General features: G+C 33.4%; 3 protein-coding genes and 3 long non-coding RNA genes across 7 annotated transcripts; 2 read left to right on the plus strand and 4 right to left on the minus strand.

Moving 5' to 3' along the window:
• Nucleotides 1-151: 151 nt before the first annotated feature.
• Nucleotides 152-9,947, minus strand: LOC106749143 (RNA-binding protein 25-like). The gene is made up of 10 exons (XM_014628301.1): nucleotides 9,860-9,947; nucleotides 8,550-8,931; nucleotides 7,853-8,037; nucleotides 2,582-2,683; nucleotides 2,238-2,325; nucleotides 2,096-2,161; nucleotides 1,819-1,935; nucleotides 1,460-1,676; nucleotides 613-784; nucleotides 152-543 (listed from the first exon to the last, which is right to left on the minus strand). Exons 2-10 carry the CDS (start codon nucleotides 8,885-8,887, stop codon nucleotides 524-526), a joined length of 1,305 nt encoding a protein of 434 aa, XP_014483787.1. The 5' UTR covers nucleotides 8,888-8,931; nucleotides 9,860-9,947; the 3' UTR covers nucleotides 152-523.
• Nucleotides 3,357-4,694, minus strand: LOC106749145. Its single transcript, XR_001374819.1, has 2 exons — nucleotides 3,673-4,694; nucleotides 3,357-3,598 (listed from the first exon to the last, which is right to left on the minus strand). It is a non-coding gene; the product is annotated as an uncharacterized LOC106749145 (long non-coding RNA).
• A 441-nt stretch (nucleotides 9,948-10,388) lies between the features above and the next one.
• On the plus strand, nucleotides 10,389-13,734 carry LOC106749147 (putative ATPase N2B). The gene is made up of 8 exons (XM_014628303.1): nucleotides 10,389-10,594; nucleotides 10,875-11,268; nucleotides 11,674-11,859; nucleotides 11,946-12,187; nucleotides 12,525-12,693; nucleotides 12,785-12,925; nucleotides 13,067-13,186; nucleotides 13,276-13,734. Exons 2-8 carry the CDS (start codon nucleotides 10,891-10,893, stop codon nucleotides 13,396-13,398), a joined length of 1,359 nt encoding a protein of 452 aa, XP_014483789.1. The 5' UTR covers nucleotides 10,389-10,594; nucleotides 10,875-10,890; the 3' UTR covers nucleotides 13,399-13,734.
• A 609-nt stretch (nucleotides 13,735-14,343) lies between these two features.
• LOC106749146 (aldehyde dehydrogenase, mitochondrial) lies at nucleotides 14,344-18,672 on the minus strand. Its single transcript, XM_014628302.1, has 8 exons — nucleotides 18,586-18,672; nucleotides 16,794-17,039; nucleotides 16,241-16,487; nucleotides 15,809-16,140; nucleotides 15,445-15,582; nucleotides 15,195-15,359; nucleotides 14,755-14,912; nucleotides 14,344-14,671 (listed from the first exon to the last, which is right to left on the minus strand). The coding sequence occupies exons 1-8, from the start codon at nucleotides 18,670-18,672 to the stop codon at nucleotides 14,524-14,526; spliced, it is 1,521 nt and encodes a 506-aa protein (XP_014483788.1). The 3' UTR covers nucleotides 14,344-14,523.
• Nucleotides 18,673-20,303: 1,631 nt separating this feature from the next.
• Nucleotides 20,304-21,378, minus strand: LOC106749142. The gene is made up of 3 exons (XR_001374818.1): nucleotides 21,306-21,378; nucleotides 20,606-21,032; nucleotides 20,304-20,523 (listed from the first exon to the last, which is right to left on the minus strand). It is a non-coding gene; the product is annotated as an uncharacterized LOC106749142 (long non-coding RNA).
• Nucleotides 21,379-22,479: 1,101 nt separating this feature from the next.
• Nucleotides 22,480-24,600, plus strand: LOC106749141. 2 transcript variants are annotated; one of them, XR_001374817.1, is made up of 4 exons: nucleotides 22,480-22,781; nucleotides 22,873-23,147; nucleotides 23,247-23,467; nucleotides 23,549-24,600. It is a non-coding gene; the product is annotated as an uncharacterized LOC106749141 (long non-coding RNA). The 2 variants fall into 2 exon arrangements; XR_001374816.1 differs by having other exon boundaries at nucleotides 22,890-23,147.
• The last annotated feature ends 2,205 nt before the right edge of the window (nucleotides 24,601-26,805 follow it).

The following is a 26,805-nucleotide window of genomic DNA, read 5'->3' on the forward strand; positions in this document are numbered from 1 at the left end:
AAGAACATAAATATTTAACCACTCTCGGTAGATAAATATTATTATTGAGGTTCCTTTCATCCGTACATAGAACGTAATAATGTTTATTAATTTCAATGTTCTTTCAGGATATAAACGCAAGCAAATTTATATACAATATAACGACAGTAAATACATCAACGATAATTATTATAAATTAAAATTAATTACAAATTATGTTACCAAGAAACAGAACTAATATATTCTTAATTTCGAATCTCATCCTTTACAGGTAACATCAGCTCGGATAAGAACCAGCATTAACATTTATACAAAATAGAGTATCGCGTATTAATATCGAATCTTAACGCAATTAACTTAAAATTAATCATTCCCATTTCTCTTGGAACTCAACCCAAATGATTTCCTTTAGAAATATGATATCACTTATTCACTCATTAGTCCGTAAATTACCAAATGCACGTCTCGAAAAGGCAATCAAAACATATGATCCGACTTGCCTGCAAGTGAACCAAAAAACCATTTCGCTCCTTTTCAGGTCTCATCAGAACATAGGCTTATATTCTGAAAAATTCATAGAATTACGTATATATATGATGCATAATCATACATCTTAATTATAAATTTACTTACTTATATTAGGGACTGGAAGTTCCATTCTATACACATCAGGTGGAATAAATTGCGGTGGAAATGATCTGACTGGCGCCATTAAAGAAGGATGCCGCCTTCCTCTCAATAGAGGAAACTGTCCTCTAGGGATTGGGACCATAGGACTCATCAAGAGTGGCCTCGGAGGTAAAGTCTGACGGTAAATCGAAAAATAGTTTAGTAACTAACGGAGATTCGTTAAATTGATATTTATTAATCAGTGTTTGCCGGTATCTAGATAAAATTATTTAAATAATCATCCAGACGAATAAATAGGTCATCTTTATCGTTACTTAGATGGAAAAAATACAAAATATATTCATCTTCATCTTAGATAAAAAAAACATGTTACTTCATCTAAAAATTATCTAAAATGATGTTATGGTCCATATTTTGAACTCAATTTTCGATAAAATCGAATGAAATAATATGGACCTATGCGCGTTAAGCCCGTATCAGACTAAAGATTGGAAATTAGATTTCAATGAATCAACAAATTTCAGTTTTGTCTCCTTTGGTCTGTTCAATAGTCAGTCAGTAGTCTGATATGGGCTATATAGAAGAAGACTGAAAGTCTGTATAGAAGAAGACTGTGTTCAGAAAACATAGCGATTAGCGAGTAGTCAATAATTATTGATCTTTTTTTATTAGATCCTTAAATTTAGAGCGATCACGTTGATGAATTACTTAACCGTTATATAATTTTATGACATGCATAATTTTTATTATAAATTTTTATAAAGTTTCTCATGAAAACAATACCATATTTTAAATTATCTAGATGAATCTTAAATCATCTGAGGCAAACACTGGTATTAATTTTACTTACACCGTAATAAATATCCATAGGTACAGGTTTAACACAATGTGGCGCTGTGTCTTTTCTATTTCTGAAACTGTCACGGTTTCTATTTCGATCTCGTTCTGTACATCTATTCCTATCTCTATCTTTATCTCTGTCTCCTTTTTCCTGAGAACGTTCGTTTGATCTATTTCGATATCTATCCCGATATCGATTGCAGTAAGATCTGTTCTCTATAATAGATCTTTAATAACAAAATCAGTGTGACAATAATGATACTTGATTTCCAGCATAGATTTTCAACTTCACTCGATATCTTCCTTGCTTGCAAAGATCTTTATATTAATAATTAATAATGATATGTAATACGAATGATTATTCTATACCTGGAATGGGAACTGCTTGCATTCCGTTCTTCGGAGTATGAATGATTATTATTGTGCCTTCTTATGTCTCTACCTATATATTTTTCTTTATGTTCCTTATTATCTGTATTGTCATGTCTGAAATAAAATACGAATTAAAAAAAAAATGTGTGCAAAATTATATTGCTCATCTGTGTTATCAACCATATAATATTCATTTTAATTGATTCTTTAACGAAAATCAAAAGTTCAATTTGTTTTTATCAATAAATAAGTAATATAAAACATATTTTTTTACCTGTCACTTTTATGACAATAATTGTATTCTACTCTTCTATGATGTTTCGATTCGGCATTTCGAGATCTGAAACGAAACGAAAAGATATTAAAAAGGAATGCATATTTGACGATTATTAATGGATTATGAATAGTAGTTAAACCTGATGTGAGATGGATATCCAGGACTATAACTGCGGCTCCTATTAAGACTCAACGATGACGAACATCTTTTGAAAATTCGTAATTTTCCTACCAAAGTCGAGTGAAATTAAAGAAATATATATTTTCACGTAACGAGTATTATAACATGGTAAACATTTGCAACTTATAGTGCGCCAAAAATCTTCCTAAACCTATCAAAAACTAAAACTACTGTGAGTATTGTGCTATCAGAGATTTTATCTGTTCGAAGTTTGGCACATTAAAAAAAAAATATCAAAAGCGGCCCTTTGTTTTTATTGAATGAAATTGAAAAATAATTGTGGCCATTTGTAATAATGCATACCGGATTGCTCGCTATTTGTGGCTACAAGCGTATGTTGTTTCTTCACTTCGCTAACTGCCTTTTTAATTTCATCTCTGTCAAATATTGGTCTACGTCCTTCCCCTATATAATTTATTACATCTTTTAATGCTACGGTGTAACACAAAAGCTATACCAACACAATAATTTGCAACTTTTTTAACTATTTAAGTTAAACGTAATATCTTTCAATTGAGACCAGTCGTTAATAACACTATTAGATTGTATCGTAATATTAATTATATTAATTATAGTTTTGCAAATATCAGACTTGTGACGCACTTTTGCAAACGGAGAAAAAGATGGAGCAAATAAAGTTACTAAAAATGCGAACCTGTATGTTACAGTTAAGGCAAAATAATTTTAATTTATATAAAACTCTAATTTGATATTCATTTCAAGACTTTATAAACAATCTTCGATATCGACTTTATAAACAATCTTCAATTGTCGATCTTCGATATCTTCAAAGTATCTTCAATGTTGTTATAAAGGCAATTTTTCAAAAGTAAGGTATGATTTACAAAAGTTTAATTAAACGAAAATTTAATTTCCATTAGATCCTCCTCTATAATGCACCGTAATTTTGGTATCATCTAATACACTTGAATTAAATAGAGAATATAATTAAAGCATATATAATATAATTTAAGCATATAATGTCATACATATTTTATATACATACCTTTTTATATATCTCTAAAATGTAATACAATATTATTCTTTATTAGGCTCAAACATTGAATAACCAATTTCGTTTTAACTGCAGGTTAGAATTGTAATTTTTATCAGATGAAATGTGAGTATCAATATTCTGTGAAGAAAGATATTAATTAAAATATTCATATTTTTATTAATATTAACGCGTTCAATGCAGATATGAATTTTTAAAAGTATTATGTTTGTATTATATCATAAATAAATTGTTTGCTGTAATACTTACTTAATATACAGTCTATACAATGCATTAGAAATGTAAGTAATGTATTATTTTTGTTTCTGTAAGTTACAAAAATTAATTGCAATTAAATAGCTATTTATCTTCACCGGAATTATCTTAAATCGAAACAAACCTTTTATCCGAGGCTGCTAAAATATATTCCGGAATCTCTTCCTTCTAATATTTTCATTAAGCATTGTTGAATCTTCAGTTATAAATCTTTCATTATTGTATCTTCAATTGTTATATCTTCCGTTGTTGCATGTTTCATTGTCGTTATGCCTTTGTGCCTTATCCAATCCATCCAAATTGTTACCGGATCTATAATTATATTAGATGTACAAATTAATTCCTTACTTTTTCGCAAAATTTAAAATTTACTTATAAAAGTACAAGAAAAATTTTAATCGATAAAATAGTCTCCATCATTCTCGATGACCTTAATCCTAGATATACATACTGGGATTCTTGGGACTCCAGTAGAACCTGAGGAAGTTAAGAACTTTCTCAGGTTGACATTTCGAAAAATTGGAAAGAGAGGACGTTGACGTAAATAAAAGTTTGGAGTCTCTTCAGTAGATAGACATGTTGACGTGCGCCAGTTATCGCTGAACCATCGAGCAATAAACGTATCAAATGAGTTTGGGATCTCCAAGACACCAGAGTGTATAGAGTGTAATTTTTTTCAAGATGAGTATTTTTTTCTAAATAAAAATGTATGCTGTAATAAGGTGAAAAATAATAGTATATAAGTTATAAAATTATACCTGTCGTCAACTGTATTTCTTCGAAATACAGATTTGCTGATGTATTAACCAGCTCCACATCACTCTATTTTCGTGTTGTAATTACAAGCGTATAAACTATGGCCTATATTTCATCTTCAACCATGTTATTTATATTTAAAAATATAATTCTCTTCCTCATTTTGATTCTTCTAAACAATATATGACCGTCAGGAAGAGATGGGCGATGTTAAAAAAAAAAAATTAATTTTCAAAAAATTGATTATAAAATGTATCAATTTCTCATAATCGATAAAATCTTGGAAACACCGACGATAATCGATTAATTTAAACTTCTTTGATAGTTTTGATAGACCTTTGTTACTTAATAATGATAAATGTCTGAGCCCCCCCCCCCCAAAAAAAAACANTAGAAATAATCTATGTCAAAATAATCGACTTGATATCACCCATCCTTACAATCACTTACTCAATACCTTCGAATGGTGTTGGAAATGCGTCATTGGGCCACCTGAAACCACTACTGCGAAAGAGAGAGAGAAGTTTGTAACTCACAACGCAGCAGACATATCATTCATCATTTCCTGCGAACCCAATGTATAAGTATAGGCATAAATCAATAATGATTTTTTATCGTTATAATTCGTAATACTTTCTTGGAAGATAATGCATTTTCATAAAAAGGAAGTAGAAAAAAAACCAATATACAGCTTCAATAAACGGGTTAGCGAAAACTATACTCATTCCGATGGTCAATCTTCATAGTAAATGTATCTTCGAGTATTAATATATAATCTTCATAGTAAATATATCTTCGGGTATTAATATGTAATCTTCATAGTAAATCTCTTAATGTTGTAACTTTTAATGTTAGATTCTTCGATATCGTAAATTTTTAGTTTCATATTTATTCGATGTTGTATTCACTGTTGTATTCATGATCTTCAAGGCTATGTCTTCTATGTTCTGTGTTGAAAGCTATATCTTCTATGTTATTTTTCTAATGTTGCACTTCCGACTTGATATCTTACGACGTGGTATTTGTTTCTTCAGTGTTGCTTCCTTAACGTTGTATCTGTAAAAATGTATCTTCCAATGTATCTTTGATGTTATATTTAACACGATGCTGCATCTTCAGATACTATATTTTCCAACGTTATACATACAGGGTGGGTCATTTTAATCGCTCCAAGCGGATTTTTTGAAAAATACATAAGATACGAAAAACGTTTCAGACAAAAGTTATAGGGTTTAATAAAAAAAATTGTTTCCATTAAAAAATTTCAAAGTGATCTTACCTTGATCTCGATAACGGCACTCAAGGTCAAACTGATAAAATCAATAAATAGACATTTTTAAACCTTACAACTTTTGTCTGAAACGTTTCTTCGTACCTTGCATATTAAAAAAAAATACACCTGGGGCGATTAAAACGACACACCCTGTATACTGTTGTATCTTCAAAGGTATGTCTTCTATGTTTCATGTTTTATCTTCTATGTTGTTTTTCTGATGTTGTATCTCTGACTTGGTGTCTTCCGATGTTGTATTTTTCGGCGTTGTATCTTTAATACTATCTTTAATGTATCTGTAAAATTGTATCTTCCAATGTTGTATTTTCCATTGTTGCATCTCCGATGTTACATTTTCGAATGTTGTACTTCTAGAAATTGTATCTTCCAATGATGTATTTTTCATTGTTGCATCTCCGATGTTATATTTTCGAATGTTGTACTTTCCGAAATTGTATTTTCTAATGTTGTATTTTCAAGGCTGTATCTTCTATGTTCAAGATTGTATCTTCTATGTTGTTTTTCTGATGTATCTCTAATTTGGCATTATCGGATGTTATATCTTCTGGCATTATATCTCCGTTGTTGTATCTTCAGTGTTGTGTCTTCAACGTTGTATCTGTAAAGTTATATTTTCCAATGTTATATTTATGATGGAATATTTATTATTGCTTCATTCATGATGAAATCCTATATCTTCTAATCGTTGATATTGTATCTTCCAATGTTATGTAGAACTCGGAATAGTGAAGCATTCAAATACTCATTGATATATTTCCGTTAAATAAGGATTAAACCGATTCACTGAATACTTGTAATATACGGATGCCTACCGGAAAATAGATATTCATAGCATAGGATAAGATATTGATGCTATTGCAGGATTAGTGTTTGCCTAAGGTGATTTCTGAAGTTTAATGTATCTTCCAATGTTGTATTTTCGAATATATTTTGTTTGATATAGGTGCTCATTTTGATTAATATTAAAATCATTATTATAACAATTACTATTATATCACAATTTGCAAGTGATTTAAATATTCTTACTATTTCATATTTGTATAATATTCACATTATATTTAGATAATTGTGAATGTATTATCAAAAATTTTTATTATAACATATATATACTATTTTTTCTTTTGGGAATGTTTTTATAACATGTTTCTTTAGAGAAAAAGCAAAACATATATATATATATATATATATATATAATAATAAATAGTNTATATATATATATAATAATAAATAGTTAAATATAATATTGTATATGTGTACATTTTCCATTTTTGAGCACATATTTTTTACTTAGAAATATTTCTTTTTCATTTCTTTTTTCAAATCAAATTTCAAATTTTTTCATTATATGTAACATTCCCTGTCATGTAAAATTATTATAATGCAATATTACTCTATAACTTTACCAAAATAATAAAAATGAAATACAAGTCGTAAATATAAGTCGTGTGATTGTCACGACAGCGATGATGTAAAATCCTTTGTCGCTGATTTCTTCCGTGTTGAATATGTTATATAGTCACTATAAAGAATGTATGTATTTCTTAATTTCCAAGCTCACGAAATTACAATATTGAAGACGCGGATATCTGAAATTCTACCAGCTGGTTTAGTAAATACGATAACGGTAATTCTTCATCATAATGTATCTTCTTTCATCTTCTTTCGTTGCTTGAGTTAACAATAACGAAAAACATATGTAGTATTGTATTATATTGTACCGTGCATATAATACGAAACATCATTGATATAAAAACATTAAATCTTCGCGTTGGAGTCACCTCTTCCAGACGGTGTTCATTGTTTACAAAATCGTCAAACACATGATGTCATGCCCATTTTTTCCGACGTCGATTAAACCTCAACTTGACGGATATACTCCACGCGAACGAAATTAGCAATTAATGCTAACGCAAGAGACTAAGATAGCGTATGGTTAGTAAGAAAGTTGCAATATTCTTTTGTACTCAATTGATTCGCTTGTTAGTGCGTTTCCTTTCTATTTCTTTTTCTTTTCTGGCATTGCCTCGCGTTCAGTTTAAGTGTGTGTGTGTGTGAACAAAACAATCGATCTACGTTGTAAGATTTACTTTTATAATGAACGTACTCTTGTCACTGTACGCGCGCACGCACACACACATATGTGAGCGCGAACATTATAAAAAAATCATATAACTATAGATAACAATGAATTTCATTGTCATTCAGCAATATACAACTTTCGCAAGAAAATGCCAAGAAAAATGCAATATTTTACCCTCTCTTCTTTCGAGGATTACATCCTCAGGATCGAGTATATCCCGTTGTAGTTCAGTAACCGGCCCTTTTACAAGAATATTCCTGCGAATATTAACTTCAATTTGACGCAAGTCCTTAATATTAAACTGTGCGCCTTCGGGACCCTTGAACAAAGGTACTGCCCCACTTGCGGACCCATCTAATCTAAAGATAACACAGTCACGTGATATATTAAATTCATTATAATCGTTATTCTCTCTCTACATGTATTCTAAAAGATTAAGAAACATACAATATGAATAATGTAAAAATAATACAAGCATATTTTAATGTCTCTTCCTCTTCCTTCATTTTAAAGAAGAGAATTTCTCATTTGCTGACTACATCATCAATCATTACTTGTGTTATATTAGCTGGGACAATATTCCTTCTAATTTATCAATGCTTGAAGCAGTTACTTTTCTGCAGTTTTTGATATAATTAGTACAATATAATACAATAGAGTTATTCGATATTATTAAAATAATTGCAGACACTTGAATTTTTTAGCAACTTTCTGCAAAGGTTTTTTTATCTTGCCTTATAGCGAGTAGAATTTAAATTGTAAAATTTAATAGTTACTTTCCTCAAATAAGGAAAAATCGTTGCTTTGCTGACAGTATTTCCAGTTTCACAGTTGTATACTTACGAATATAATTTATATGCTTGTAACTTACTTTTTGGACACAATATCAGACTTGAAAGCAGCGCTCGACATGGATTTTTCTTTATGTCGAAAATACAATGGCAATGTATTGCTGCTCGTGCTTCGACTACGATGTGAGGATGTTTGATTATGTTTCGTAATTTCAGCATGTTTTCTGCCGTAGTTTAATATCATTTGTTGTTTTAATCTTTCACGTTGTCTCTCTAGCTCTTGTTGACACATCCATTCTTGCCTACATTTTAGCTTGTCCTCGCCATTTGTCAACCGTATAATTAAACGGTCATCTTTGTTATGTGTAAATCTTGATTCTTCATCACGCCGCAAATTTGTTGATTGTGGTGAATTCATCAATGAGAATAAAATGCCAAGCAAAATTCTAGCTATTGCTATTGCTGAAATATATTAATTCTCTATAATCGCGTAATATTATTTAATATTAAGTAATATTCTAGGCATATTCTTATTAGATTATTATACGTAATATTTTAATAATAGTTCTAGTGGCATCTTTGTTTAAATGTTACTTGGCTCTTTATGTTACTTTTTAATAGGTGTTACATTAGATTATCTTCGGGGACATTTCATCAAATTTACTCCACAAAACCTTTCCATGACACATAATATACATTCCTAACATATATTGCTTTACTATTAATGCAATAAATAACTACCGTTCTTCTATAAAAACTGATATATAGTATGTATGTACAACGCTAATAGGTTAGGAAAATCGTTCCGGTGTGGAAGTAATGACTTTGGTTATGTTCGGCGAACACAACGGTTAAGTGATAGATTTTTCGAATATGGATGTGATTGATACATCTAAAAATATATATTAATCATAAATAATTGTTACTTAACGGTTGTACAATCTTTGTGTTTGCTAAATGTAATCATGGAAAGCAATTGTATAGCTTTCTAGTTATTGTTCAAGAATTTCTAACGTGAATATATTGTACCTAAGCATTCCGGTATTATAACTGCGAATTATTGATAAAAAAATTGATTTGAGTCCTTCGATCAATAATCACACGCGATAGATAATTTTTAAGTACAATGTATTCGAGCACACATCTTTTCAAGCAGGCCAGACTTTTCGCAGGTAGAACGCAAATATAACAGATACAATAGACGCGATATAAGTTGATGCTTCGAACAAAAGCTACATACTACCGATGCTTCGTGCAAAATTTAATCATGAGACTTCAAATTCTTTAAGTTCTTTGCGATTTTTAATAACGTCTTTCGCGTTAGGATTAGGATATTCATTGTTATTTAATATGAATATCATATTATATTGATATTCATTTATTCACTAACCTTAAATTCGTTCCTCCCCTAAGCGCTCGTTGGAGTCTACGGTAGTGCGGAACAGCAAGAAGAAAAAGAAGTGAGGAGCGGGGCGTCCAAACTTGCCTTTGTGAAAATAGACGCAGTTTTTCAGCGCCATCTGCGCTCGGATATGGCTGAACTAAATGGGTGACGTCAGGCGAAGGAGGTGTAAATGAGGACCCTTAAGGTACATTTTCATGGCAGTTTCGAGCGTCGAAGCCAATCAGCAGACAATGGTCTGCTGATTGGGTCGACGCTTGACTCTTGTCTGCTGATTGGCTCCGATGCTTGACGCTACCATGAAATTGTACCTTAAAGCCCGCATCAGACTATGGATTGAAGATTGAAATTAAATTGAAATTTGACCAATCAGTGTGGAATTCACTAACTTTCACTAAACTCGAGTTCAATTGACTTTACACTGATTGGCTAAATTCAATTCAATCTCGAATCCCCGATTCGTAATCCGATACGGGCTTTAAAAGTCTGTGTCACGTCACGTGGCGCGCAACGAACAGATGTTTCAAAAAGCACACGTTCTTGCTGGAAGAACGGATAGAGTGGACAGATATACGAAATGTCACTGCATATATCATGAAGTGACAGCTTCTCCACGGGAAGGACGGCTCCTTCTTCGCCATGTATTTATGAATCACATCGTTGCATTCGTCCATCCCTGAGGTCGAGACACACTTCTCTCTCCGATTTTTTTTACCTGCGAGCGTGAGTACTTCATTCGGGACATACGTAATCTCTGCCATTTTTTATACGTGTATCAAGGTTATTCCATCTTCTTCGTTTGATCATTTCATCGAGTTTCGGGATAATGTTGATGACCACTTTCGCAGGTCACTTCGAGGATTCCCGTTAGTCCGTTATTTCATGCTATCTTCCGTAATCAAACGATCTAACGATCTTATCTAAAGATCTAGCAATCTTACATTATACTGCGATTACAGGCGATAATTAGTTACTAATAGACGGCTTTTCCCATCTTCTGCAGGAAGTATTCCGCTATTATGAGTCACTATCTCGTAAGGAAGTGCGTTGGCACAAATTATCTTTCTCACGTGTTAACACGCACTCAACCTGTAACGTGCGTTCGAAAGTGCCATTACGCTCGCGATATAGAAATAAATCTGAGTAATGGACCGATCAGTATTTTAAAGCAGAAAATTGGCAGAGGTGAGTTGGTGAGCGATGCGCACCAAATGCAGGTGGCACAGATCCTGCAGAGAATCTACCAAGAAACATATGATTACAAGCCGCAGCAATTAAACTTACTGGAGAAATGGTTTGGCAGCAAGAGGAGGGAAGCGCCGAAAGGCTTGTACATTTATGGAGCAGTAGGTGGAGGTAAAACAATGTTGATGGACCTATTTTACAATTGTTGCCAGGTACCTCGGGTTACTGCTTGAATAAGTGCTGCATATGGCAAGTCAGATTGATCGTCTTAATCTTCTGATGTATAATTTGTTTCTAAAATTAATGTGACAAATTAGAGTTACGTGACATTTGCAAGGGCAACGAATGTTGTTAGAAAATATAAGGATTTCCAAAATTATAACTAAAATAAATGGGTAAATAACGGAATTATTTATAATACCCATAAATATAATAATATATATACAAGCAGTGAATAATAAATAAATGGTGAAAATAATTTAAGATCAATCGACAGGAGTTATTGGTAGAATATGTTGGTTAAAAGTGTTATGATTTGCCATGTGTGGTATGTAACAAAGATAAGATTTTTTTTTAGATAGTGTGGCGCACCTTTAAATGAAAATTTCTCGTTTCAGATTGAGAACAAGAAAAGAGTTCACTTTCACTCCTTCATGCTGGATGTGCATAGCAGAGTGCATGAGGTGAAAAAGACGATTGTGCGAGATGTTACCAGCACTAAACTGCAACCTTTCGATCCAATAGCTCCAGTCGCGTCCAGTATCGCCGAGGAGGCTTGGCTACTGTGCTTCGATGAGTTTCAGGTTGACGTTAATAACGTCTGTCATAAAGAAAAAAAATGATACACCCAATCACAAGAGATTTAATGAAAGCGGTCACTCATTTGCAGGTGACGGACATCGCGGATGCCATGATATTAAAGAGATTGTTCGCGGAGCTCTTTGATAACGGCGTGATAGTAGTGGCGACTAGTAACAGATCGCCGGACAATCTGTACAAAAACGGACTACAGAGAGGGAACTTCGTGCCGTTTATCCAGATGCTGAAAAACTATTGCGCCGTCAGTAACTTGGATTCCGGAATAGATTACCGATTGAAGTCGGCGTCCGGCAACAAGAAGATATACTTTATGTACGTAGAAATTAATAAGCATCACATCGCGTGATTATCAGTACCGTATTGATCTTCCTTTGGGCCTTCCTAGGTGTAACGCGTTTTATTGCGGCTTCGCAGAATGTAAATTTGCAAAGTCTAATGCAGTTTTCCTTCTCTTCTTCTCTAAAAAAAAATATTTTTGCTTGTAGATACATATTGTTTTAAGAAATTCTACTTTTGTTTTCATGTGCACTGCAAAATCCATAATATTTCGTCGAGAGTCTTTCAACTTTCAGTCGCCTAGTGTGCCCACAAGAAAGTTACGGTCCTGTTAACGAAGTACATCGATTAACCAGCTCGCGAATGATTTAAGAAAGGGCAAGGATGCGGCGAACGACGTGGACAAAGTCTTCAAGTATCTGTGCTCCATGGAGAACGACGTTGTACGAGCGCGTACGATTTCTATAAGGGGACGCAACGTCGCCTTTCGCAAAACCTGCGGCCAGGTGCTCGACTCGACATTCGAGGAATTGTGTGACAGGGTGAGAGACATTTTTTGATATTATTACGCACACACGCGGATCGAGATCTCGCACGTAAAAAGCGTGTAAAGCATGTCGTTTCTCGGCGCAGCCCCTCGGAGCGAGCGATTATTTGGGATTGAGTCAAGTGTTTCACACGGTCATAATAAAGGACGTGCCGCAGCTGAATTTACGACTAAAGTCACAGGCCAGGCGATTCATCACGCTCATCGACACGCTGTACGATAATAGGGTGAGGCTTTCTGTCTGTATAAATCACGTTCTCTGTTTTTTTCAAACTACAAAGGACGGGAGTCAGAGAGTTAATACGTAAATGATGTGAATAATGTAAGATACGCACAATTACATATATGTGATTTTTTGTAAACCGTAGGTGCGGGTGGTCATGTCAGCGGCTGTGCCACACACGCAACTGTTTTTGCCGGAAAGGGAGTCCGAGTACACCGATGAGAAAAGGATGCTTATGGATGACTTGAAGATCTCTCACGATTCGGTAAGTAGTAGTGAAAGCCAGCGACTCTTTGGCGCTTACATAAACCATTTATAAATCGTAATGATTAATTTGATTTGCATTATCTACAGGAGGATCACAAGGCAAGTATTTTCACCGGGGAAGAGGAACTGTTCGCGTTCGACCGTACAGTATCGCGTCTAGCTGAGATGCAGACTTCACAGTATTGGGAACAGTGGGAACACCATAGATAATGATGTCTTTAATTAGAATGAGTAGATTTATACATAGCATTATATAGGATGAATTTCTTTCGTACGTAACGCATAAGTATTGACAATTTTTACGAGATGATCTCACTTGCAAAGTCATTAAAATTTCCGTCGGATATAGTTCCACCTGGAACGTAAAACGTTTCATACTTTGTCAGTATTTTGCTTCTTTCGTAAATTATTTCTGGAAGTTTGAACTAACATTAAGTTATTCGTACTTATTATGATACGCCTGTAGACACCAATTCTACCTAACAAACGTATGTATTTATGTATATATGTAAAGTTCTAATTACACGTGAGATTTTTTGCAATGTCTGTAAATCGTTCATCTCTTGGTTGCATCGATCACTGCTGACCTTAAACAGTTTCTGACAACCTCTCGCACGAATGTTTATCGAAGGAATACAGCGATGAAGTGAAAATAGTGATAAATCATAACAAGTATAGATTATGACAAGAAATATAGTGGTGCAAGAAAAAAATCTATACTGAATAATGCTGAAGAAACACATTTACAAAAGATATTAATATATTTGGTCACTAACACTGATATGTGATCATGAGTGTTTTCGATTATCTGAGATTTATCGAGCTCCATTGATAGATATAAAAATGTATACATTTTATGTAATTTCTCCAAAAATTTGTTTATGATTTATGTTGAAATTATTAGGCAAAACATCAGTTTTATTTTTTTTTAAATCGACGAATATATATATCAAAAAGTTGTTATATTTTTTTAAGCTTTTATCGCGCATTCTTAATTGATTTTTATCTCCAATCCTAAGCATGCAACTCTCGCTTTAACTCCATATCCGGAGCGTCCTCGCTCTTACCGTAGTAACACGGAGGACGTGCGAAATTTGAAATGAACTTTCAGAACAATCTAACACATTTCTACGTCATAGTTAAGAGTCAACAAAATATTGCAAAATCGTTCTTTATTAACTGTATGTTAAACTTATACAAATAATATTCATATTTATTATGATATTAATTTATATTAAAATAAGAAGTGGTTATATATAATTATTATTTGTGTATATTGTGTATGTATATTATGTATAAAAGTATTTATGCATAATTATGCATCAAGAAGATACCTCATGTATTTTTATTATTTGTTTTGACAATTACGCTTTTTATTTCTGTGTATGCTTCAAGACCGTATTCTCCGAGTTCTCTGCCGTGCCCGGACATTTTGTAGCCGCCAAATGATACTTGAGGTGCCAAAACATTATATGTATTGACCCTGTAAGAATTAATATAGCAACAAATGAGGTTATTTTGAATTTTGTTTTACATTACTCTTTAATATATTCCCGAACAACATACCATACGGTACCAGCACGAAGACTTTGTACTAAATAATTCGCTTTATCGATATCTTTTGTGAAGATTGCAGCGGCTAATCCATAATCGGTATTATTAGCACGTTCAATGACTTCATCCAAATCGCTGAACTTCAAGATTTGCTGAACAGGACCGAATATCTGGGACGGATAAAAACATTACAGGCTTTATAAGTAATTTATTAAAAATTACTCTTACAGAAACTTAATATTATTAATTAACCAAGCAAGAAACATTAAATCAATCTTTTGAAACATTGATTTCACATGGATTTTATAAATAAAAAACATTTATAAAATCCATAAATCTTTCACAAAAATCAGTGTTTTAAAAGATTAATTTACTACTTTCTTGTTACACTAACTTATCAATATTAAATTCTGCAAATATACTTAATGATTAAATATAGTTTTACTACTCACTTCTTCTTTAGCTATAGTCATCTCGTCTTGGACATCCGCAAATACTGTTGGCGCCACAAAATATCCTTCATTGCCGATACGTTCTCCACCTGATACCAAGGTGGCACCTTCGTTCTTACCAGAGTCTATCATAGACATAATTTTATTTAATTGTTCCTGGTCGATCTATTTAAAAATGTGATACATACTTATTACGATTGTGTAAATTAATTGATTTATACAATGTAACATGATATGAATCTAAATATACCTGAGGACCTTGTTCCGTTTTCAAATCAAACGGATCCCCCACGTTCTTAAGTTTCGCGCGACGCACGCTCTTTTCTACGAACTCGTCGTAAATACTATCCTGAACGAAAGTTCTAGATCCTGCGCAACAGCATTGACCCTTGATCACAGATTTACGAGAGATAAGTAGAGAATACATTAAATTGGTGATGCAAAAGCAAACTTGTTTAAAGTGAAAATGTAGAAAGGCCTGTGAGAGCCGAGCGCAGATTGTTGGTGTCGCACCTTTCTATACTTTCATTTGATTGTAAATCTCTGAACCCGATATTATTTAATTTATTCAAAATGAATATAGCATATGTGTAAAACTAATTTAAGTAAATTACCATGTTGAAAAACAATCCGAAGTGTGCTCTTTCTACCGCATAATCTAAATCGGCATCTTTCAAAATGATATTAGGCGATTTTCCGCCTAACTCCAGTGTGATTCTCTTTAAATTATTCGCAGTATTTTGTTGCACCAATTTCCCGACTTCCGTGGAGCCCGTAAATGCAATTTTGTTGACTTTATCATGAGTTACTAATGCGGCACCAGCTTTACCGTAACCAGGAACAACATTAACTACTCCACTGGGAAATCCGGCTTCCTTCGTCAATTGTGCGATGTAAAGTGCCGTTAACGGAGTTTGTTCCGCAGGTTTCAGAACGACAACGTTCCCTGAAATATATTTAAATTTTAATTGCATCAAGAGGTAAAAAAATAAATACAACAAAATTTTGTAAAAAATTTAACGTGCAAATTCATGTTTTTTTTTTACCTGTAGCTAAAGCCGGTCCTAATTTCCAAGCCATCATCAATATTGGAAAATTCCACGGAATAATTTGACCGCACACTCCTACTGGCTCGTGTCTAGTATATGCAAAGATGTTCCCGTCCGCCGGTATAACTTTTCCGTGGTATTTATCAGCCCATCCAGCGTAATATCTCAATGTCTTAATACTAGCAGTCACGTCGAAGTCGCATGCAGTTGAATAAGGCTTGCCATTATTAAAGGTTTCCAAAGACTGAATTTCAAAAAATTTCATAGATATTTTAATCGGCAAGTTTATTTGTATCGCTTGTTATTTATAGACCAATGTAAATTCCATTTCCAATAGTAATTACAGTAAAAATATCTTCCACTAAAATATCATTTATGATGCTGGGAGTGAATAAATTGTAACAGCTAACGAAGGAATTATCAGATTTTCCATGCACCGATTTCGCTTAAATTTCATCGCACAAACAAGTACATATTCCAGAGAATTCAATAATATATACTGTAGTTTTTCAGTAATACAATAGTATCATCAATATTTTGTATATTTTACCGCAAGGTATATACGATCACGTTCCATTAAATCAGCCAATCTGTGCAAAAGAGTTCCTCTTTGAGAAGCATCCATGGTTCTCCACGGGGAACCTAATTTGAAAGCTTTTGAAGCAGCCTGTACCGCTGCATCGATATCTGTACTGTCGCTCTCTTGTACTTCAGCTATCGCTTTGCCCGTAGTGGGATTAAAAGTAGGAAACGTTTTCTTATCCTTGGATTTGTGCCACTCATTATTGATGAAAATCTGTAACAAAACGAAACTCTTATGTTCTATCGCCAAAAATATCAAGAGATACACATTAAGCGAAACTAAATAAAAGATTGTAACGACAGTCTCGGTCTTGCGTTTTCTACTTACATTATTGAACATTAAAAAATTCAAACATTAAAAAATATAGTAAATATATGTATATATATAATATAATATTTAACAAATTCTTTTCTGATAACCTTGACCTTGGTATATCATTAAGAAAAGTATGCTGAATAATATACAAAAAGTTTCAGCCGTCGGACTTTCTTACATAGTTATTAACAAAACAATTAAAAAAAAAGATGATTGTGTGATTAAGAAATTTATCATATTGGTGGAGTGGTGAGAGAGAGAGAGAGAGAGAGAGAGAGAGAGAGAGAGAGAGAGAGAGAGAGAACTGACATTTATTGAAAGATACTATGAATATCTCACAATTATGTGTGAGTTGGGTTAACATTAGGATTAGGTTAAGCTTAAAGCAGGGAGAGGCTGCAAAGGAAAGGAAAGCCTTACTACTCCATGACACAACATGACACAACAGATTTTTTTCAGCAGATTTAAATGTCATGTAAATGTGATTGTTTGCTTAAATATTTTGCCATATTTATATTTATAAATATATTCAATGTGCAGATATGAGTTTATAGATGCAACAGAATATATAAATAAATATCTCAACGATGAGTTGTCGAGGTACAAGCCTTGCATAGGGGCCTTTGCTAATCATTTTGGAATGTATAATTTTAGTATATGATAGAATCATTATTTTAATGAGGCAAAAGATTTAAGCGGAAGATACATTTGTTAATATTAATATTCTGCAATAGAAAACTAAGTTGTCAAGGTACAAGCCTTGCATAGAAGCCTTTGCTAATCTTTTTGGAATGTATAATTTTAGTATATGATAGAATAATTAATTTAGTGAGGCAAAAGATTTAAGCAGAAGATACATTTGTTAATATTAATATTTTGTAATAGAAAACTATATAACATTATAATAATTATATAACTGTTTCCAAATATAAGTAATATTTAATGTTATACTGCCTATTCTACACAACTCTGCTGTATCATAATGGAATAGTAAGGCTTCCCTCTCCCTTACAGCTCCCTCCCTGCTTTAATCTTAACTAAGTATAATTCCTATATAAAAAGTAATATGTATTATGAATAACTCATAACAATCCCAACAGATTTTGCATTCAGTAAACATCAACTAACAATAATATTATAATGTTATAATCTCACTGTGTCACTGTGCAAGATATAAGTTTCAATTATATAAAATATCTAAAATATATATAAATCACTAACAAATCCATATTACACCTGCCATCTATAATTCTGTTGTATTTTCAATGATTTTTAAGATACTGGCAAAATTTGTTCTTATAGTTCGATTAATTGTATCCAAAAAATATATCTTCATTAAAAATTTGTTTAGGAAGAAGGTTACATTTATCTATCTCTTTGTATAACCACTTTCAAATAATTACTCATCCATTTTTACGTACATATATACATAAAAAATACTTACACCTGTATATAAAATTGGCGGATTGATATTTGGTGCTGGCAGGACCATAGATGAGAAATATCGAATTTTTGATATCACACCGAACATAATGTTGTTTATTACGCCGTACCGTAATGAAGCGATAACTCAAAACTGGTCTATCTCTTTTATTATAATCGCTTACTATTTCTCTCTCTCTCTATCATTTTTTCTACGATTGCGTTCGGAAATTTCTATAGAGATATGAGAATAGAGGGAACAAGCCTGTAAGTGGAAGTCATAGAGGCAAAGAGAGAGATGGATGCCGAATGTCCTATCTGTCTCTTTCTAGTCACGCGCTGAGATTGGCTGCCGCGCCAACGACGATATAGCTATACATTTTTGTCCATCCAATTCAAAGAAACTGTCATTGCTAAAATGATCACTGCAAATATATGCTGTTTTCACTTCAAAATACAAAGGTAGTTGAAGTATATTCAATCATTTACGCCTTATATCTATATCCTTCGGTAGCCTACACATTTACATATTTTTTTTAATGTAGGAAAAATTAACATATAATTATTTGAGGTTACGTATTTGTACTTTCTTACGAGTGAAAACTGCGGTTACATCCAGGATAAGACTCCGCCTTGCATTTCAAACAATGCCTCATTTTTAAACAAATCGCGTCCAATTATTATTTTGTTAACGTTCGAATATTTAACGAATTTTAATTCTACACACATGTGCACGCATATTTACAAAACGAAATTTTAGTCTGCTTTCTCCCCTCCTGACGTCGCGTGGTCGTCTTGGCGGCTCATTGTAACAACCAATCACAGCGCTCAACTAGAAAGAGACAGATAGGACANATTTCTCTCTTGACCTCTATCACTTCCATTTACAGGTAGCATATATCCCTTGTTCCCTCTATTCTTATATCTCTATGGAAATTCCACTCTGAGATGCGATTCAAAATTCCATTTTGGTTACTATAGACATCCTATAGACACTATAGGTCTGTTCGTTTTCGTTGCACCGCTGAAATAATGCAATAAGTTAAAGCGAGACAAGTATGTTTTTTCACTTCAACTTATTGCACTAGTTCAGCGGTGCAGCGAAAATGAACAGATCTTATGGTTACTTTAGACCATTTCGAGTTACTAATACGACTAGTTGGTTAGCCACTGGCAGTCTTTTCAAAACGCGAAGCTGGTCGAAGACATATATAGGTCTGTTTTTTTTCGAAATACTTTCTGCACTAGTGCACATCAGTGAAAGGAGTTTACAATAAAGCATTCTTTTTATCGAGAATGACGTCATTATGACGTCATCAACGCTGTTCGTTTCATAGAGGTATTATAGATAGAGGAGGGGAGTCGACTGAAAAGGCGTCGGCTGAATAGAAAGAGAAAGAAGGTGAATTTGACCTCTTCTCTCTCTCGCACATTCTTTTGATTGGCTGCGGCGACACCGCATATACGAGTAACATAATGTATAAAGTGTAAAAAATGTACAATAAGTATACTATGTATGAGAAAAAATCTAATTTTCATGATCATATGTATGTAATGCTTATAATTATACTGTAAAGGAAAGGTGAGCAATGTTCGATAATACAATTTATCGTGTCTTCCACAGCTGGTATAAAAAGAAATTTAAAAAACCTTCATGAATTCTGCAGCAGACTTAGTCTCTTCTTTGTTTAAACTTGATATCATCTCTTGTAAATTAAGTATTTTTTTCTCGCCTCTTGATTTTTTTTTGGAGAGCCTCAATATGATGTTCTTGGCAGACTTTATAACTCAAAAATCGTTGCCACGCTTCGTTTGATACAAAGTCTTCTCTGCACAAATATTTTGTCACATATCCATCCATGAATCTTATTTTTGTTTTTGAACATTCTAAGCTCGAACTGTCTTTCAATCTTTTTTTTTCACAGGAATGTCTTCAATAACATCACTTGCTGAACGTTTTCTAAAAAAATTAATACATAAATGAGTTAAAATTTCATAAATACGTCAAATTTTACATTAAATAAACATCAAAGTATTGTTACCTATTACTGTCTTGGTTTTTAACATCAGCGTGTGAAAATATGGATGCATTTAAATCAGACACTTTCTTTGATTTGTTCAACTTCTTTGTGTACCATCAACAATGAAGAAGAATCGAGTTCAGTTCCAATTTCTTTTAGATTTTCCTCAACTTGCATATTTACACACTCAGACTTTTCTAAGTTTAAGTTGGTCCTTGTATCACAAATAGTTGTGTTAGTCTCCACTTGAATATTTGTTTTGATGGAATCCACTGACTTGTTCACAGGAATAGTACCTGGCACCAATCGTCTGACTCTTGTATAGCCATCTGTTTGATGAAATGCATCATCATTAAAATGATCATCACATATTGTAGCACTTTTTGTGATGGATAAAAGTCTAAATACAGACATCCATTTTTGTCTTTGTATATTGTCACTTGGAAACCTGGATTTTGTGAAATAATTGTATAGTTGATAAACAGAAATACAACCAAAATTTTCTCAAACAATATTAATGTCAGATTTAATTTATACAGAAATACAGAAATACAACCAAAATTTTCTCAAACAATATTAATGTCAGATTTAATTTATGTTGTACGTATTTGTGAAAACTGGTAGAGTTACCAGGAATGTGGAACTTCTTGCAAACTATGGAAGTTATGGGCATCCTGCATGTGTATTATTGAATTTTTATTTTAAAATGTATGATACTAACGTGTAGTTAATATTACCGCTTTGCCCCTTAAAGCTACTGTCTGCTGTCTGCTCTGTTTTTCTTGTTGCACTTATCCCTCTCCCGCCTACCTAAGGTGGAAGTATATCTAGGAAGTATATCTGTCGCCGCAGCCAATCAGAAGAGTGTGCGAGAGAGAGAAAAGGTCAAATTCACCTTCTTTCTCTTTCTATTCAACCGACGCTTCCACTTACACGAGCCCGTATAGTTCACCCCCTCTACCTATAATATCTCTATGGTTCGTTTTCGCAGTGCAACAGCATGTAGTGCAGGCAGTTCAGTTGCACTGAGTCAGGAGGTGGTGTGGTCAGTGCAGTACATATAAGTGTAGCTTGGAAGTGCATGTAAGCGTAATGGAAATTTATACGAAAAGTCTCTGTCAGGTATATGGTTTGCATTATATTGAAATATATGAAATACCTTCTTTATTTCATTAAAAAAAATTGTTAATATTATACTATCACACACACATACACAGCAGAAATGTCCAAACATACCACAAGGATGAATTTAAGATGCAAGATATCTTTATGATTTTATATTTATATTTATTTTATATTTAGTTATTTATTTAAATTTGTGATCGGTAGAGTATATAATATTATAAATTAATAATAAATTTGCTATATTTAGTTGTATATTATACTCTTCGTTTTCATCTACAATGAGTTGCAATAGTGGTTGTATTACAACAAAATCCTCTTCGTCAGAAGAATCAAATAATCACTATTTTACATTATTATGTGAAAAGTGTATGAAATTTAAGCAATGAAACAAAAAAAGACACAAAAGTTATATATTATATGTAAAATCGTATGCAAAAAAATGTTGAACCTATTAGAATTTGCATGCCTTACATATAATATGGAGGATTAATAGATTTTTTGATTCAGCATGGTGTTTTAGCAAATATAATTAAGTGTAGTTAGTGTGATAATGATATAAATATTGATAAAAGAACATTAACGTTCCGATGTTGGAAAAGATATGTTATAAAAAATATACATGAAAAACGTATAAAAAATATACATAGAAAACGTATTTCTAAGCATATGTGATTGTTGGATCGAGCGAGGCTCGACCGCCGGTTGTAGCGCGACAGGCGAGAAAGTCTCGCGCGCGCTGGATCTTCGCCGCTGCAGTTAGCGGCGTCCGCTGCGAGGCGGCGCGGTGCCCGATTGATCAGTCCGCGAGCGAGATAGCTCGCTCGCGGCTATATAGGAGTGTTCCGTAGGAACGTTCGGGGCTCTCAAAGCATTTTAGTTAGTTGCGTGATGCTTAGTAGAGCCTGTTTTTGGAAAGTGAAGACTGTTCTTGTAGGTCATATAACACTCAGCACAATGGAACATTGAGAGTGTGACGTCCGGACTTATCTTGAAACATTAATAATATATTAGTATAGATCGGAGGCCGGACTTGTCTGATTTCAAATATTCACTATGTTAAAATATTCACCAGGTATAGATATTTTATCCCTATGTTACTAGATGTAAGTACGTGCGCATATGTATATTCGCGCATGTTAAATATTAAAATTATAACGCCAAAGAAACGACATGTCGTTAGAGAGTCTTAAAATCGATGGAATCAACTATAGACAAGAGAAACCATTGTAATCTCAATGCGCATAAGGCACCCCGCTGCTAACATAAACAAAACAACAGGAGCATGAAACCTTAAATCCAAACACCACTCAGTACCGACGCGGTGGCATCATACCGATGGAATTAATTTCTTCCATCTCCAACGACTCCATCAGCCAACCAAAAAACGACACTCTCAGCGACAAAGCAACGTATAAAAACGCGCGCATTCGTTGAGAAGGTGATTCTTTTTTCGTAATTAGCTTTTGGTACTTGTGTACTTATATAGTTTGGAATATATTAGTCGTAAAATCCGACTGTTACACAACAATTATTTTAGTCTACCCCTCATTTCTCGAACGTTGCGAAATCGAAATTGTAATCGCGGACTGCACCATTCCGCGCAGCGCCGGAACGCCCGAGACCGAGCCAGGAGAACGAGCGGCTCTGATTTCTCACCAGATTCATCGATCGTTTCGCCAGACTCCGAAGACCCAAGGTAAACTCGGTGAAAAGCAGAGTGACCTAAAAGCGGGAGTCATCACTCTGTTGACCGTCCACGTAAGTCACTGATTTTACTACTTTCAAATTTCCCTATATAGTTATCTATCGTGGACGTAACATCGGCATGGTGGGTTACAGAAGAGCGGCGGTACGACACCGGTCTTACTTACCAACCACGGGGAACACCCAACACATACGCCGACGGCAAGGCGGGTCGTACGAACGAATCCAGGCTTCCTTTGCGTCCGGCACGCCACATCGCAGGCCAGGTGGTGCGTCGCTGGAGGTGGCGCACCACTATGCACCTAAATAAATCAACTTACTTTCGTATTTGCCACAACAATGGAAAAAAAAATGAATTCCATGTCATCTATAAATATTTTTATTTGAAGAAGTTAATCGCCGCGCAGATTAAAGCCGAGTTGAATGAAGTTCATGAAGACTTTGCACCAGCAGCATTGAAAACTGTTTATTTCTGGATAAATGAGTTTAAATATGGCTGTAGAAAATGCACTGAGGAGAACATGAATCGCGCCCCAGACGCCTAATTGAAGTTACCACGGAGAAAATCATTGAAAAAATCCATGGTATCGTGATGGAAGAGACCGCCGAGTGCATGTGCGTGAGATTGCTACTATAGACATCTCAACTTAAATGGGTACACGATATCCTACACGAAAAATTGACTTTGAAAAAGCTGTCTGCGCGATGAATATTGCGATTGTTGACTGTCGATAATAAACGCACTCGAATTGACATTTTAATGCAGTGTTTGGCGATATTTAATCGCAATTCGAAGAATATTTTTTGCGTCGATTCGTCATTGTGGACGAAATTGGGATCCACCATTTCACGTCAGAGTCCAAACAGCAGTCAAAATGGACAATGACTGGTGAAAGTATGTCGAAGACCATTTTGTCGGCTGGGAAGGTGATGTCACTATTTTTTGAGATTCTCAGAGAAACATTATGATTGACCACTTGGAAAAGGGCAAGACAATAACTAATTTCGAAACCCAATTCATACAATTTTACCATTGCAATAGTCGACGTATGGCGATGTACAGCGCATTGTCCTATTGAAAAAACACATTTGCACACCAATCTTAGCTGCTTTTTCTTCAAATTTTTCAAACGATCCAATAATGCCGCATAATAGTCACATATTGAAAAATAAAATTGATTTTATCTAGAAAATGTATTTTACTTGCTTTTTTACTAACTATCAAACTTTTCAAACTATCATCATATGTATCGCGTAATATTTACCTGAATAATTAAATGATGTGTTTTTCATTCCAATTATCGCTTCATGACGAGGTCACTTCGGGGGGTCTGGTTTACAATATATCGACATAATGATGTGGGATAAATGGTTTCAGTTTTTATCGTTTTTATCTTTACTCGAAGTACGAATGATGCAGAACATTAATTAATTATGTACATGTAGTATCATGGTTCCTCGCAGGTCACTGCCGGGTCAGTGTTTATCAGACAACTGGCAGTCTCGGCTTTAATGGAATGTTGCGGTTACATTATCTAATTAATGCGAGCTTTTTTACGATATAGTCTACGACCACTGCATGACGTAACTATACTGTATTTGTTACCTCGTGTTGTCATATTTGTCGTTTCTTCGACACTTCTTATCGCCTCCGTTTCATTTGTCGCGGTATATGAAGCAGTAGCAGTCTAAAGTAATAAAATCACCCGATTTTAAATCGAATTTACGAACGATAATATCGCCTTCTCGCATTTACGAGCTGAAAAAGTGTTGCTTTCTCTTATTTATAACTCTACGGAGCCGCTGGTTACATATTAATTTCTGACTGTCGACCAAAACGTGTTGTTTTCGCTTGTAATTTTTCACACGCGCACATACACGCACGCACGCACGCACGTACGCATGCACATGCACACACACACACATGCACACACACATATATATATATATATATATGCGCAAGCACACGCACACACTCACACACATATATACGAACAAGCAAACACGCGCACCCACACACATACACATATATATATTTCGCGTTTTACTTATACTATATATCATATCCATATTCCAGTAACTGCCATGATATTTAATATATCACGTTATTAATAATTAATAAATTTTAATATAATACTTTGTGTATGCCTGAAGCTTTTAAATTTATAGCAATTTACAAACTTAATCAAATTATGTTAATACTGTCGACGAAAGGTCATACGAAAATATCTATAAAAAAATAATAATAGATTAACATTTATTTATTATCTTAAATATCAAGACAGATCCAAAATATGGCAAAATGTGATAGAGAATACTAAATACGTATCTGAAAGTTTACTTCACTTTATCTATGTTTTCTCTTGCGTTTTTGTCTTTATATTATAAAATAGCTGACACGAATCCAAGAAGTCTCCAGGCTTTTTATCTAGTTGACTTGTAATTGTGAAATTTTACTTAAGTGGAATTTTTTATGAATTAAGGCTAGCTTTAAAACATAGTAGAGTCAATTTTAAACAAAATGTTATATACATTGTTCGTATATGCAAATAGTATTCTAATAGATTACATTTGTATACATGTAAATTCTCATACGCTTCTTCAATTCTTCCAATTTAGAAATATTAACGTATATAACAATTTTCTACTCATATATCTTGTTAAGGTACCTAATTTGTGTTAAGATACCTAATTTGGATGTTTCTATTACATGAACATCGTTATATTTGTAAAAGGCTCGCCAGCCGAAATTAGCCGAACGCTTTGTGAACGGGTATAGTAAAAATTTATTTAAAGAAAGATAGACTTTTACAAAGTCGGCGCATAAATCTAATTAGCTGCCTCTCTTATTTAACATGTTTCATTCTTCGAAGTAGCAGTTTACGCAAATTAAAAACAAATATGTGTGTGTGTATTTTTCTATGTTTGTTATATGGTATGGTATTAAATGCACACGCATATATATGCACGTGTGTTTGTATATATATTGTATTTACATATAAAAGATATTAAAAAAAAGATTCAGGACTTATAAGGTATATATGCTAAACTGACCTGAAAAATCCTTAGAGAGTAAACATACGTCGGAAACTTAATATTGTCAAAGTTATATACAGAAGAAAGTTCCTCTTAATTCAACATATATATTTATTTGACTTATATTTGTTTAACATAAACAACATAATTTAATATTAAATATCATTTAATATGTTACATTGAAACGAAGAAGTTCCATATTATTTTTCTAATGCAGTATTACTTCTTTCAAATAATCTATTGCTTGTAATAATCATTTTAATTTTGGGTGAAAATACAAAAATATGTTATTTGATGTAAAGATATTTATGATTGTGTGAGATTGTATGAGAAACCAAATAATCCTGTTTGTTAAA

The sequence above is a fragment of the Dinoponera quadriceps genome, unplaced genomic scaffold (genome assembly GCF_001313825.1).
Source record: "Dinoponera quadriceps isolate SergipeBrazil2010 unplaced genomic scaffold, ASM131382v1 scaffold3415, whole genome shotgun sequence".
In the NCBI taxonomy this organism is placed as follows: Eukaryota; Metazoa; Arthropoda; class Insecta; order Hymenoptera; family Formicidae; genus Dinoponera; species Dinoponera quadriceps.

Excerpts from the sequence above, each read along its gene's own strand:
- LOC106749143 (XM_014628301.1), bottom strand. The coding sequence starts at position 8,887 with ATGAATTCACCACAATCAACAAATTTGCGGCGTGATGAAGAATCAAGA. Across the intron at positions 1,936-2,095 it reads TATTGTCATAAAAGTGACAG|ACATGACAATACAGATAATA; the intron begins GTAAAAAAATAT and ends ATTTTATTTCAG. Across the intron at positions 544-612 it reads ACTTCCAGTCCCTAATATAA|AATATAAGCCTATGTTCTGA; the intron begins GTAAGTAAATTT and ends TGAATTTTTCAG.
- LOC106749147 (XM_014628303.1), top strand. The coding sequence starts at position 10,891 with ATGAGTCACTATCTCGTAAGGAAGTGCGTTGGCACAAATTATCTTTCT. Across the intron at positions 11,860-11,945 it reads TGTGCTTCGATGAGTTTCAG|GTGACGGACATCGCGGATGC; the intron begins GTTGACGTTAAT and ends ACTCATTTGCAG. Across the intron at positions 12,926-13,066 it reads ACACGCTGTACGATAATAGG|GTGCGGGTGGTCATGTCAGC; the intron begins GTGAGGCTTTCT and ends TGTAAACCGTAG.
- LOC106749146 (XM_014628302.1), bottom strand. The coding sequence starts at position 18,672 with ATGTTCGGTGTGATATCAAAAATTCGATATTTCTCATCTATGGTCCTG. Across the intron at positions 16,488-16,793 it reads GTGATCGTATATACCTTGCG|TCTTTGGAAACCTTTAATAA; the intron begins GTAAAATATACA and ends TTTGAAATTCAG. Across the intron at positions 14,913-15,194 it reads TGACTATAGCTAAAGAAGAA|ATATTCGGTCCTGTTCAGCA; the intron begins GTGAGTAGTAAA and ends TATCCGTCCCAG.